The sequence below is a fragment of the Aspergillus steynii genome (assembly GCF_002849105.1).
Source record: "Aspergillus steynii IBT 23096 chromosome Unknown P170scaffold_5, whole genome shotgun sequence".
Lineage (NCBI taxonomy): Eukaryota > Fungi > Ascomycota > Eurotiomycetes > Eurotiales > Aspergillaceae > Aspergillus > Aspergillus steynii.
In genome coordinates, this window is record NW_020194402.1 from 1,995,459 (window position 1) to 2,008,978 (window position 13,520).

Below are 13,520 nucleotides of genomic sequence, written 5' to 3' on the forward strand. Positions count from 1 at the left end.
GCCGATTCATTTAGCCGCCGCTTGCGCAACCGCATGATCCTTCCTCTATCCAACCTTGTAGCTCGACGATAGATAATGGCCGCGTCCACAGCTCGACAGTGGGGTGTCACGCCCCCTATATCTGCAGCCTTACCCACCCAAGATGAGCTCGCCGCAAATGACGACTTAATTGCAGAGCTGAAGCGTCAGAACAACTTCGAAAGCCCGACGGAGACTGAACAAAGGTGAGAGCGCTTTCCGGGCCTATCCCAGCCTCTTCTTATTCTTATCCCTGGAGCGCTAACGCGTCTTTCATTTAGAAAGCAAGTGCTTCAACTCCTACAGCGATGCGCTCTCGAATTCGTCAAGCTCGTCAGTCGCAAAAAGGGATTGTCGCCTGCAGCGGTCGAAGCTGCGGGTGGAAAGATCTTCACGTATGGAAGTTATCGGCTGGGTGTATACGGACCGGGTAAGTCGCTGGTGACCATTTCATTTGGGGCGAAAGTGAGAGCTGCGATGGCTAATTGAGATTTGTGCGACAGGATCGGATATCGATACCCTAGTTCTTGGACCGAAGCACGTTGTGATCGACGATTTCTTCGCAGACTTCCCTCCCGTTCTCGAAAAGCTGGCTCCGCAAGGGGCCATCGAGAAAATAACCCCCGTGCCCGATGCGTTTGTCCCGCTCATCAAGCTCGAACTGTCCGGGATTAGTATCGATTTGATCTTCGCCCGCCTGATCGTCCCCTCGATACCTCTCAACCTGGACCTGAAGAACAATGACTACCTGAGGGGGCTGGATGAGAAGGAGGTCCGGTCGCTGAACGGGACTCGTGTCACAGATGAGATTTTGGAACTTGTACCTCAGCAGAAGACTTTCCGTTTCGCGCTTCGTGCCATCAAGTTATGGGCGCAACGTAAGCATCCTCCAAATCTTCTCCCATGTCCATGGCACAGACTAACGCTATGTGACGGATAGGCCGAGCGATTTATGCCAACATCGTAGGGTTCCCCGGTGGTGTTGCTTGGGCAATGCTGGTGGCAAGAGTGTGCCAGCTCTACCCCCAAGCGACCGGCTCGGTCATTGTCGGGAAATTCTTCCGGATCATGAACAAGTGGGCCTGGCCTCAGCCCGTGCTGCTGAAGACGATCGAAGATGGGCCTCTCCAGATGAAAGTTTGGAACCCCAAGGTAGGATATGGCAGATCGTTTGACTCTTAGGGCCTTAGTTAACTGGATGCAGATCTATCATGGCGATCGATTCCACCTAATGCCCATCATCACGCCGGCCTACCCGTCTATGTGCGCCACCCACAACATCTCGCTGTCGACCAAGGCAGTCATTCTTCGCGAGCTTCAGCGTGGAGGTGACATTGTCGATAAGATCTTCTTGAAGCAAGCGACCTGGAATGACTTGTTTACCCGGCACTCGTTCTTTACGCGCGACTACAAGTACTACCTCAGCATCACCGCGTCCAGCAGAACCAAGGAAGCCGAGTCAGTCTGGTCAGGCCTGGTTGAATCCAAGATTCGGCATATGGTCGGAGCGCTGGACCGAAAACAAACCATCGCGGTGTCTCATCCGTTCCCTAAGGGATTCGAAAGAGTCCACATTGTCAGCAATGAGCAGGAGGCGGAAGCCGTCAAGAATGGATCGACCAAGTATCAAGATAGAGGCACCAAGACTGAGACCACCGATGAAATCAAAGACCCCGCTCATCAAGTCGCCGCCCAGAATGGCCTTGAGAAGCCAGAAGTTGCCGAAAGCGTCGAGAAAACGAACGGGGATCCGTCGACCATCTACACCACGACATATTACATCGGACTGGAACTGAAGCCGTTGGAGCCAGGTTCGTCGCGGTCACTGGATATCTCGACCGATGCTCAGATCTTCAAATCAACCTGTACTTCGTGGCCTGGATACCAGCCCGGCATCAACGACCTGGCAGTCACCCACGTTCGCAAGTAAGTGCCTTCTCTTCCCATCGGTCCGGATGTTTCTAACCGTTTCCTCTAGCTTTGACCTTCCGGATGATGTCTTCGAACCTGGGGAGACCCGACCCACTCGGCCGAAGAAGAAGGTGGTCAAGAAGTCCGAAGCGAACGCCCAGAAACGCAGCATTGAACAACTAGACGTAAGTAGTTGCACGATAACCAAGAATCACGAGCAGCGAACCACCCAAGACGGAATTCGAATCTGCGTATACGGCGTGATGCTTTTCTGAGACCTAGAGTCTGGGTATAACTGATATCAACGATTTCACAGGATCCCTCGCAACCCTCAGCGAAGCGACAAGTCCCTGCCAACGGAGTTTCCAACCAGGCCACCCCTGCCTGAGACACGAGTCCTATACGAAGCTGCACCAACAAACCGAGCCGGGGCCGGTCCCCATTCTAGTCGTGAGCGGAGATGCCCGACCAACAATACGCCGTCGGAGCCCCAGATATCTCCGAACGGATGAAAAACATGTAGTAATGATAAGATAAAAAGAACAAAAAATTCCTTCCGGCTGATTCTGGCTAAACATGCTGTTGTGATCTAGCGAACTCGCCCATTTTGCGATGAAACTATACAACTGTGGTCAGGAGTTCAAGGTTGGTTTCTAATCCCCTCATTTTTCTCGCGTTTTTCTTTGATGCTGTCTTTTTTGCTCTCATCTGTGGTGATCACACTAGTCTTTGCTTTTTTATTCTTCTTTTCTACCAGTTTTCTTGCCCCGGGCAAACGGATCTACTTAGAGGCGTCCACGATAACCGTCCAGGAGACATACAGAACACCTGTGGCTCCCCCTTCGTTATTTATTATTTCCTTTCTTCCTTTTCATTTTACTTTTTGCCGCTGTGCTTTACTGCAGCCTTGCGGGAGTGGGTTTTTGGTCTACACTGTACGCAGGTGTACATATCATCTCCCCATCTGGCTTATCCAGTTTAGATCTGGTGTATGTGCCAGTTAGGATTAGTCGAATGAAGGTACTCATTTCCGTGGCCTACGGGTCACCACAACTGGTTTCCAGTAGAATCTAGAGGTAAACTCATCTTGAATAAAGTATGATCAGTATGGTGATTGTCACCGTCTATAGATAGGATCTTCCTCAACTCCACGCCTCCACTAGATCACATAACGTCGTCTCGCTGCCCACATTCCCGGGGAACACCACGAAAGGCACACCGCGATGTCGAGAAGTCGGCTCGTCGCATCGCCACAAGGGCACGCCCGGCGCGGCCTGTCCGACAATCAAGGCCCGTTTCACATTCAATCCTTTAGTCGCTGCATCGGAGGATGTAATTCCGCCCTAGAACCCAACCGTCAGTCAGACCTTAACTCAAAATGCGAAGGAGAGATGAAAACCAGGGAGACAAACCTTCGCAATCACATATCTCGGCCTCACCTCCACCTTCCGCAACACATCAACCAACGCCTCCGCCACCTTCGACCCAATCTTCAACGACGCAAGCTCGTCTCCCCCCGTGATCAGCTTCCGACTCGTCATAACCAATGTATCTCGTCCGGCGGACAAGAACGTCTCTGTCTGGCGCACGACGCTGTCAATGACATGCGCCGCGCTGTCCGGAGACGCGATCAGCTCTTCGACGCTGATCTCGATGATGGCGAGTTGCTCGTTCTCCGCTCTCGGGGACGGGGCGCTGGGACCGCGTCGATCGGTTAGGACCTTCAGCTGCGCGGTTGTCTTGGGGACGTAGGAGCCGGCGAGGATGAGGCCGCCTGTTGTGCGCGGGGTAGGGAGGGAGAGGTCCCGCGCTGAGATGGGGGGTTTGGAGCGGATGCCGAGACGGGTCGAGACGAAGGCGGCGCCGGTGCGGTAGAGGTAGTGTTTTCCTTGGGCTTCGGCTTTGGGAACAGTTAGTCTGGGGTGTCTATTTGGGTGAAGATGGAGGGGAGGAAATGGCGACGGACCCAGTAACAAGCCGGCTACGAAAACATGCATATCTGATTCCGCAGCCGCATTGACGACCACGACGCCGCCCTTCGGCAGGCTCATCAGTTTCCGAAGTACCGCGTCCGGACCACCGGTGCGGATCTCGTCGACGGTGACAGAATGGAGCTGCGCGGGGCTGAACCGGCCGGGGGCCTTTTCCAGCACGTAATCCTTCAGGTTGGAGCTCTTGTACCCGAAGGTGGCATCCTGCGCGAACTGCGTCTTCCCGGCGGGGACCAAGTCCTCGCCCTCGGCGACGTAATGGACGTCGTTGATGGTGAAGCGGCCGCCCTGGAAGAAGAACGGTGCCAGGACCCAGGCGTCGGCGGCGCCGAACACGTCCGTGGCGACGTCCGCTTCGAGCGGGAAGTGGCCGCGCAGAGTGCTGTCACCGCGCAGGACGATGTCGACGGTCTGGTTGGTGGCCTGGGCGGCTTGGGAGACGTTTTGGCAGATGGTGCGGATCAGGACCTCGGCTTCCGCTGGGGGCAGGGCGCGCGAGTTGGTGAGGATGAAGAAGCCGGCGGAGGGTTGGCGGAATTCCTCGGTCAGGGTGGGAATGTCCCAGACCGTGAGGACGGAGATGTCATGGCATGTTTGCGTGCCGGTGGGGTCGTCATCGAGGACGACGAGACGATTGAGGCGGGAGTTGGAGAGGGTCTGGGAGATTTGATCCTGGGCGTCGGCGGGGTATTCGGGGGGCAATTGAGCGAGGGTGGATTGGCGAGGGAGACTGGGGTAATCGTTTGAAGCCATGGTTGTAGAGCTCTGGTTCTGTCTGTGTTATCCCAGAAACCTCGGGAGAAAGAAGAAGTTGGAGTTCAATAAGAGAAAATCAATAGAACGTCATGCGGAGAGCTTCGGAGAGAAGGCCGAGCCCTAACGTCCACCTCGGACCAGCCACCACTATAGTAATTCATGAATGAGAAGGAGAAAATGAAACAATCTCGATTATCCAATGCAAACTCATGCTATCGACATGTCTACCAGCAAACACAATCCATGGAAGAAACACCTCAAGCGCCGTGACATGTGCGGGGAATATGTATGCAACCCGGTCATTATGGTTCAAGTCAAGTGTAGATGCTGGAGCTCAGGCAAATCCAAACGGAAATCAGACGAAAAGAAAATGAAAAACAAAGAGAATGGCCACAGTAGATCCCAAGCTGTCGTTACGCATACCCTCCTTTTGAAAACCCTCGGTGAATAACAAAAAAAGACAAAAGCCGGTTCCTTGCACTCCTCAAGCCTCATACCACGCATTGCTCAAGAGAATGGAAAATGGGAAACAAAATAAACTGGAAAGGTGAACCACATATACCCACCCACCCTAGACGAAAAAGGTGCAGGGTGAGGGAAAAGCAGACAAAAGAGAGAAATGATTAGACGTCGTCCACGGAAACAAACAGAGAATCGAGGGACGATGGTATACCTGGTGCACAGCGCCAAAATCAACCCACCACGCTGCGGAAACTGAGTGCTTCGAGAAAAGCACCGAGATCCTCCTTTTGCACTTCGACCACGCAGTGTTCGAAGCTATCAATCCGGACTCGAGTGTTGGTCTCCTGCACCACTTCCTGGAAGGCGATTCCGAATCGGTTGCGAAGGAGATACGTGTTGCTGCGCGTGTCTTTCTCGTCTTCCGACTCGGATTCGGACTCGGACGACTCCTCTTCCTCGGTGTCTTCTTCATCATCTTCTTCTTCGTCCTCGTCTGCCTCCCGGGCGGCTTTCTCGGCGGCGCGTTTCGCCCGTCTTTCCTCCTTTTCCTTCCGTTTCTTCTCTTTCGCTTCCTTCTTCTTCTTCCGCTCCTCACGACGTTTATTCAGCGCAGCGTAGTCGATGACACCACCGCCACCACCGGTGCCCACCACAACGTAGAGTCCACGGTCTTCGTCCAGTCCGGCCAGAACGAGAGGAGTACCGGCAGCCCGCTTGCGGCCAACCTTGACGGAATCGCTTCGCTCGCGCTCCTGGACCTTGATCGCCTCGGCAATCCACAGGGCCAGTTTAGTCAAGGCTCCCGGGTTTGTGAACAGCTTCACATCGGGCCCGTCTTTAACGACCGCAATTCGGAAGGCCCGCAGATGTCGAATCTGGTATTTCGAGAGCAGCGACGTGCCGGTACGTAGGATGGCCCGGTGAAGATGTTGGGCTAGCGGGAGCGATTCCAAAAGTAGCGTTGGGGACTCGGACGTGAGAGAAAGAGCATCGTATGCGCTCCAGAATCGGGGCAAGAGACTCGCCAGATCCGACTCGGTGGATCCGTCAGCATGGTTGGAGTCGGCAGCGTTTCGTGGTCGAGTTATGCGCTTGGAATCCCACGAGCCGGGGGCCTCCTCCGGCCCAACCTCCAGTATAGCACTCACGATGACACCGACATCCGTGGCGGAGAGACATGCCTTCCAGCCCCAACATCGCACAAACCCCCACCCTTCACGAGAAGCGGCATGTCCAGACGCCTCGGCAGGGACCAATCCGTTCAATCCGTACATCGGCGCATATTTGAGCAGCCGTTGCCGTAACACTCTCTTCAACTCCATGTCCATATGCGTATAATTCTGGTGGCACTGGCTCAGGCTGATTCCCATCTTCGCCAGAAGCTTGTGGAGTCGTTTTTTGCCGTTTTCCGTCCACACATGCAGTCGCGACGCCAGGTAAGGGCTGTGAAGCATGCTCTCATACAGCGACCAGTGTCTGATGAGGATGAACCGAGGCTCCGGAGATAGTCGAATGGCTTTGTCTGTCGGTGATCTGGCCGTGGTCGGGATGACGCCGTTGATTTCACCCCGTATATCGCGATCTCGTTCATAAGGGTCCGGAGGATTTAATCGATGGACTTCATCTCGAAGTATTTGGCGTATTTGCTCACCCCTCTCGCCGCCCCAGCCAGCTAGCCCCCCCGATTCCGACGCGTTCGAAATACCAACACCGGACATCGTCCGGCCACTCAACTCCAGGCTAGAAGCGCCAATGATGGCCAGCCAAAGTAGGTCGTTGTCTTCCCGACCTAGTTCGGACGCAAGGGAGTATACCAGAGAGGATATAGGTTCCGCATATGACGTACCCGAGGAATAGTACTCCCGCAGCACGCCTTCATGCGTTCTCTTCATTTGAAGCAGTCGCCGCTTCAATGACCGTGCCGAAGGTTGCTTCGGCTGTTTGGGCGAAGGGGAATTCGAGGTCGGAGTAACGGAGCGTGACGAATTGGAGGAGTCATGGCCGGTTTTTCGTTTATGGGGAGAGAAAACCATGGAGGATCCCTATAACAGCAGGGTAAGCACGATGTTAGATGAAGATGAAAATCCAAGTCAAACTCACCGAATTGCTCCTCCTTCGTTGCCGGGGCGGTCCATCATCATCCTCGGAATCATCGTCATCGTCCTCTCTTGACCACGACTTGCGCTTTTTCGAATCCTCGCTAGACGGTTGGTCGGCTTCACCCTCACTCGCAGACTCCCCGAGATCCTCCTCGTCGTCATCCACCTCTGGCATATCCAACAGCGCGCAATACGCCTCCCGCTCCTTTGTCATCTCTTCCTCGATATCCCCATCATCGTAAACAACAATCCCGCCCTTCCCTGCGCGAAATGAAGGGGTAATGCGGCCCTTATCCACCCCGCGCGTATTCCGGCGCAGCGAGACCGCGTCGTTCCCGTCCTGCCCTACACTGGCCTCGCCGCCAAACACATTGGCCAGATTCCACGGCCGTCTCGCATCGAACACCCACACCTCCACCCCTCCCATATCCTCGACCTCGTCCTCGGGATTCCCGAGGCAGAGAATCTCACTGAGGTCCACCAGGCCACCAGCACCGAGACAGATCACCACGCCGCCGCTCCCGCCGTGCGTGGTCTGCATGGGCTTGACCAGCTCCTCTCCCGCGCGGGCGAGGTCTCCATATCCGGCCACGGGTTGAATCTTATGCGGGATGTAGTCGCGTTTTAGCAGGGCCGTGAGGATTCGGCAGGCGCAGAGGGCGTCCGGTTCGAGGGCCACGAGGATCAGAACGGGTGGCGACAGCGGGTTGTGCGATTGGAGCAGTTGGAGGTAGAGATGCGATATTAGCTGGCGCGGTAGATACATGGCCGGCCAAACCAGGGATAAGGCTAAGGGCAGGAGACGAGCAAAATGGACAGACAACAGGGCCGGATAACTGATAGGAAATAAGAATCACAGTAAGAGAAAACTAACAAGGCAGGCCCTCTGCGAGGCCTTACTCCGCCGCGTCCAAACAAAGCAAGCCAGTCGGTGATGCTCAAGAGATGGTGGAGAGAGTAAAAGCCGCCAATTCCGTCGCGCTTCCCCGACGCGTCGCGGCACGTGCGGAGTCCCGTGCCAAGCCTCGAATCATCGCCGCGCGATTACGACCTTTTCTTGCTCTCTCTTTTCTCGTCTCAGCCCACTTTGCGATCGATCGAGTCGATGGATCGTCCAGTGCAGTCGTCCCGATCGTGACTTTAAACATTTCTGCGCGGCGATTTCTCTTGCAGAACCCTGTGTGACAGGTCCTTTCGAGGTGGAGACACTCAACCTAGGCGCGAACCAGACTTCGTTCGCCGTTCTCAATAAGGCACTATGACTCCTATCATAAATCTCTATTCATCTCCGAGTGAATATAGAAACCCAACGAGTGATTACCATATAAAACTGTGTTGAAGAACATAGCAATGGCGGGTCATTGCAACACTGATCGGCTCATCAAGATCCCTCAACCACCGATGGTGATCCAAGTCATGTAGACATCTCCCTATGATACGTAGCTAATATACCTTATCTGACAGCGGGAGGATGTTAATTTACAATGATCCAGCGTTACATCCTATGGTTATGCTCTTATCAGCTTTTCATACATGAACCAGCACCAAACAGACTAGTGGCTCTTAGCCCACGCCCTGCGACATGGGCCGAGATGACTCGATCCTACTCATCGGACCACGGAACTTGGACTATAAAAATTGCAGAGCTCAGATTCCACCATGACTCACACATATGAATACTGCACAGAAACATATCCCATCTTCCCTCTCCCTTCCATTCTCTCTAAACACGAAATTGCAGACCAATTGAACCTGCAACAATGGCCCCTCCACCGCGACCAACACCCCCATACACCATCCAAACCTACACATCCTCCCAACTCAGCCAGCACCCAGCCCTAGTGGCCGAGCTGACCGACCTCATCAACGAGAGTTTCGGAGTCTATGCGAGTCACCCGCTTGGCCGAACGGGCCTTCGAATGGAACGCCCGGGGCAATTAATCGAGGAGCTCGGCCCGTCCGGTCTGACAGCCATATACTTTCACCATGCCGTCGATGCAGAAGAACATCCCACCAAAGCCGCCCAGTTACCGGGCCAGGTCATCGGAACGGCGAGCATCAAGGCCTGGGCGGGTGATGCAATCTGGAACCCCGTTCGAACGCTTCCTGGTGCGGGTTTGGAACCCAAAGACGACAAGTTAGTATCCGTCGACGGAGACTTCGAACTGGGAATTGTCGCTGTCAAGCCCATCGCCGAGTTCAGAGGGAAAGGAATCGCAGATAAACTGGTGGAGGCGTGTGAGCAGGCGATTCTTCCGAAATGGGCTCTTAGAGAGGACATCCGGCCATCCTTGCCCGCGCAGGCGCAGGCGCAGGCAGGATCATCTACTCCTCGCAACGTGGCCAAAATCTCACCCCCAAGCCCCGTCAAGATCATGGTCAAGGTAGTCAAAGAGATCACGGCCTTGTATTGGGAGAGGAAGGGGTTCGTTACCGTGGGCGAACGGCTGTATCCGCCGGGAACGTCGAGCTGGGGTGTCGAGAAGGAATTTACGATGAGTGCGATGGTGAGGGAGTTGCCTGTTGCTGTTTAGCGTTTAGTGTTTAGTGTTTATACTCCGTGAGTTCGAAGGGCAGGTCTGGATGACGCACGAGCCAACACCTTATATTGTGGGTCTATTGTGCAGACAATCGATTGTTGGACCTATTCATTGTAAATATTTACAGTATAAAGAAAGAGAGATAGGCGAAAGACAATAACCCAAATGGTATAGAACGCCAAACACACCAGACTAACCTAATCTTAAACATCCTGTCCTGAATCGGATCAGGCCGCAGTTGCTATACAAATCAGAAGTGCAGACACAAGAAACAAAAGGTCTATATAATGCATGGACAAGCAATGATCAAGCCGATGACCCGCCCAAGAACGACCCCGCCATCCAGACAGCCGCGCAAACACCCAGAACCGACGCCCCGACGAGCCGCTTCTCCCAGGTTTCTTCGGTCATTTTCGCCGGCGGAACGTTCTTCTGAAGTTGTATCGACACCGAAGGCGCTTCGGAGCCAGACTCCGGCACATCGGCGCTGCTCTCGTTGCGCCGAGCAAAGTACTCGCGATCCCTCGACCGCCACTTCTCGACGAGCCGCGCGATCTCGATAAGATCCTCCTTCAAGGACCCGGGCTCGTTCGAATTCGTATTCTCAACCTCAACATTCTGCACGTTCCCGAAAAAGTCCACCACCGTTCGCAGACGACCCTCCTGCTCACCGCCGGGGAAGAGGTCCCACCGCACGCCCGGCTGAGAATGGATCTTGGACTCATCATACGAGTCGAACAGGTCACCCAGCGCAAGCTTCGAGTTGGCGCTGGTCACCTGGGTCTCCAGGAACTCGAGCACGTAGTACGTCCAGCGATCGATGACAGCAACCCCCACATCATTGTCAGCATGGTGCGAATACGACGACTGATCGAGCTCGCTGGACCCGGTAGCCACGATATTGGGCGAGTAGAAATGCGTATACATGGTATTTGCCTGGCAGGTATCGATCATGAACAGGAGCTCGTGGTATCGCTTCTTCTCCCACATCTGGCCGAACGCGTCGGCGAGATCCCAGGCGCCAATCTCCTCCGAGTCCTGGAACTTGAGGAACTGGTCGCCGCCGTGGCCGGTCATGTAGACGAGGACGTTGCTGCCGGCGTCGGAGCCGAGGCGTTTGCTGCGCGGCACGTCCTCGTCCAGGCGGTCGGTGAGGAGCCGGATGAAGTTCTCCACGGTGACTTCGTAGCCGCGGTAGTCCACCTCGATGTTATCGCCGTAGAGGTCGACGGCGCGGTCGGCGTTGCTGTAGACGGTTCCGGGGAAGGCGTTGCGCGGGTTGCAGGCCATGTCGTCGGGGAGCATAAGGATGATTTGGGAGTCGGGGATGCCGAGGCGTTTCACGGTTCGGTACAAGGAAAGGACATTGGCGAGATGGCGGTAGTTGAACCAGAAGCGTGAGGTCGAGACGAGAACGGCCCAATTCGAGGTATGTTCGGAGGAGGCTAGGACCGCGAAGAGGGCGAGGAGGAGGACTCCGAGGAGTCCACGAGACGGAAACATGGCGAGATAGTTGTCGGTCAGATCATAATAGAGATGGAGGAGTGAGCTGCATGTAAAGCGACGTGCAGGCAAATGGAGCAGATAAAGACGAGGGTCTCACGAGAGCAAGAACTACTCCGACAGTCTCCAGGGGCGGACGATTATCAATCCGACAGATCGACGGATGTTTCCGCAGTGGCCTTGCTGCTTTAGCGGTCCTTATTCAGCCGGATTCTGTCTGTGCAAAGGCGGCACTAGTCTAAGCCAAATACGGAAGTTCAAGACGGAAGTCCGAATCTCCGAGCGCCGACTCCGAGGCGGGTGATCTAGTCGCCTTAGGCTTAGCGTGAACGGCCCTAAGACAGTGCGGTTGTTACGACTCCTTGCGGGAAGCAATTCCGAAGAGAAGGTCTAGATTTACTCCTCCGCAGTTATTGAAAAAAAAAAAATCTTGCCTCTACTCGGAGCAGCACATATTCGTATATTATAACTCGATTTATTTCATTATCTACTAAAATAGGCTTATGGCAAAGTGTACCCTCCGTCAACCACCAGATCCGCCCCCGTGGTATAGCTCGACGCATCAGACGCCAGATACAGATACGCCCCCTTCAACTCACCCACCTGGCCCTCTCGGCCCATCGGGATCTTATCTTTCCAGATGTTCTTCGTCTCCTGCGGCACGAAGTTGGAGATTTCCGTCACGATATATCCCGGCGAGACGGAATTGGCTCTCGCAAATCGCACCCACTCCACAGCCAACGACTTGCACAGGTGGATCACGCCGCTTTTGGCAGCATTGTAGGCGCTCTGTAGCTGAGGGAAGTTGACAATGTGGCCACTCATCGAGGCCGTGGCGACGAAGCTCCCGTAGGTGAAGTTCGTGAGCGGTTGGCCATTAAGATCGGTGCCTTCTTCCTTTTGGCGGCGCCAGTGGGCAGCGGCGTATTTGGCGCAGTAGAAGGTGCTGTTCAGGTTGATGTCGACGACCTGGCTGTAGTGGTCAAGGGGGCCGTCCACCATGGGCCCCTTCGTCCAGGGGACACCGGCGTTGGCAATCAAAATGTCCAGGCGGCCGTTGAGCTCTTTGGCTCCTGCGTTGATGGCAGCTTCAACGGCTGCGGGATCGGTGGTGTTGACTTTGTAGGCCTTGGCTATTTATTGGTAGTTCCTTGTCAGCGGGCTATTAAAATATACAGCTAGGGAATCTTCAGATTATATCAGTAGTTGGTACAACTCACCCTGCACACCGTATTTAGCAGCAATCTCAGCTGCGCGCTCGTGGCATTTGTCATTCGTGTTGTACCACAGCGCAACGTTGGCTCCGGCTTCCGCGAGACCCTGAGCCACGGCAAGGCCAATTCCGGCACCGGCACCGGTGATGATGGCGGTCTTGCCTTTCAAGGAAAATAAGCTCAGCAACCCGGGATGTTCAGGGGCGGTGGTGTTGTCGTGGACGAAATGCCCGTTCTGAATGGGGCTGGCGGCCATGATGGGTAGCTTTGACAGAATTGACGGGAAGGAAGGCAGAATAATGGGGGAAGAGATGTCAGGAGAGAATGTGGATGATGTTATGTACGAGGGGTTCTGGCCAATTTATACCGATCCACGGACCAAGTCTCGCGAGGAGCCTGGAGATAGAGGCGGGGGATCTCCATCTGACGACTTCATAGAAGAATGTCTGTCGGGCGAGAAACACTCGGTGAGGACACTGGAGTGGATAACACCGTAGAGAGGCAGGTCCAAGACGGCCATGACGCCAGAATCCAACCACGGCATGACACGACCAAGCCACAAATGGCGTTGAACTCGTGGAAAATGCCGCATCGAAGCAGTGGACGCATTGGCAACGGCAGATCCACTCGGATGGGGAACAGGAATGCTGTCCTCCGTGTCGTATACTCACGATCGAACCGATGGCGGTGATTCCTCGGCGGGGATTCGCTGTCCCGCACTAACGACTAGTCGAGTGGGATGGAACGCTGCCAGGTCTCGGAGATTCGGCCGGCCCTTCATCTTCCACAGCTTTCGATCTGGTTTGAGCCGATGCAAGAGGCTCAACCGAGGCCAGGACTTCTCGGGTTTCTCTTGTCCGGAGATCAATCGATCGGGTTGTCTGCATCGACTCATCGAGAGTGCACTCGGGAAGGTGGACGAAGGACGCTGTTGGCGGGTCTCAGACCGGAGGGTCCCCACCGCACCCGTGGGGGATCCTCGGAGTGAGTTGGATACCAGGAATTATCCCCATCTGAGGAAGGTGG

General features: G+C 54.8%; 7 protein-coding genes across 7 annotated transcripts; 3 read left to right on the plus strand and 4 right to left on the minus strand.

The window, feature by feature from the left end:
* Positions 1-75: 75 nt before the first annotated feature.
* On the plus strand, positions 76-2,204 carry P170DRAFT_359545 (polynucleotide adenylyltransferase; the record flags this gene model as incomplete). The annotated part of the gene is made up of 6 exons (XM_024844364.1): positions 76-224; positions 300-448; positions 522-896; positions 959-1,170; positions 1,223-1,944; positions 1,997-2,204. 6 exons carry the CDS (start codon positions 76-78, stop codon positions 2,202-2,204), a joined length of 1,815 nt encoding a protein of 604 aa, XP_024703439.1.
* Positions 2,205-2,358: 154 nt separating this feature from the next.
* On the plus strand, positions 2,359-2,982 carry P170DRAFT_206973 (uncharacterized protein). Its single transcript, XM_024842790.1, has one exon. It carries the CDS (start codon positions 2,616-2,618, stop codon positions 2,931-2,933), a length of 318 nt encoding a protein of 105 aa, XP_024703440.1. The 5' UTR covers positions 2,359-2,615; the 3' UTR covers positions 2,934-2,982.
* Positions 2,983-3,047: 65 nt separating this feature from the next.
* Positions 3,048-4,700, minus strand: P170DRAFT_410797 (uncharacterized protein). The gene is made up of 3 exons (XM_024846859.1): positions 3,896-4,700; positions 3,342-3,829; positions 3,048-3,272 (listed from the first exon to the last, which is right to left on the minus strand). Exons 1-3 carry the CDS (start codon positions 4,671-4,673, stop codon positions 3,072-3,074), a joined length of 1,467 nt encoding a protein of 488 aa, XP_024703441.1. The 5' UTR covers positions 4,674-4,700; the 3' UTR covers positions 3,048-3,071.
* Positions 4,701-5,368: 668 nt separating this feature from the next.
* On the minus strand, positions 5,369-8,003 carry P170DRAFT_359728 (cell division control 45 family protein; the record flags this gene model as incomplete). Its single annotated transcript, XM_024844372.1, has 2 exons — positions 5,369-7,180; positions 7,239-8,003. 2 exons carry the CDS (start codon positions 8,001-8,003, stop codon positions 5,369-5,371), a joined length of 2,577 nt encoding a protein of 858 aa, XP_024703442.1.
* Positions 8,004-8,770: 767 nt separating this feature from the next.
* P170DRAFT_437844 (GNAT family N-acetyltransferase) lies at positions 8,771-10,030 on the plus strand. Its single transcript, XM_024849460.1, has one exon. It carries the CDS (start codon positions 8,998-9,000, stop codon positions 9,769-9,771), a length of 774 nt encoding a protein of 257 aa, XP_024703443.1. The 5' UTR covers positions 8,771-8,997; the 3' UTR covers positions 9,772-10,030.
* A 53-nt stretch (positions 10,031-10,083) lies between these two features.
* On the minus strand, positions 10,084-11,280 carry P170DRAFT_410804 (GPI-anchor transamidase; the record flags this gene model as incomplete). Its single annotated transcript, XM_024846860.1, has 1 exon — positions 10,084-11,280. One exon carries the CDS (start codon positions 11,278-11,280, stop codon positions 10,084-10,086), a length of 1,197 nt encoding a protein of 398 aa, XP_024703444.1.
* A 501-nt stretch (positions 11,281-11,781) lies between these two features.
* Positions 11,782-12,750, minus strand: P170DRAFT_359751 (reductase with broad range of substrate specificity; the record flags this gene model as incomplete). Its single annotated transcript, XM_024844373.1, has 2 exons — positions 11,782-12,413; positions 12,501-12,750. 2 exons carry the CDS (start codon positions 12,748-12,750, stop codon positions 11,782-11,784), a joined length of 882 nt encoding a protein of 293 aa, XP_024703445.1.
* Positions 12,751-13,520: the final 770 nt, after the last annotated feature.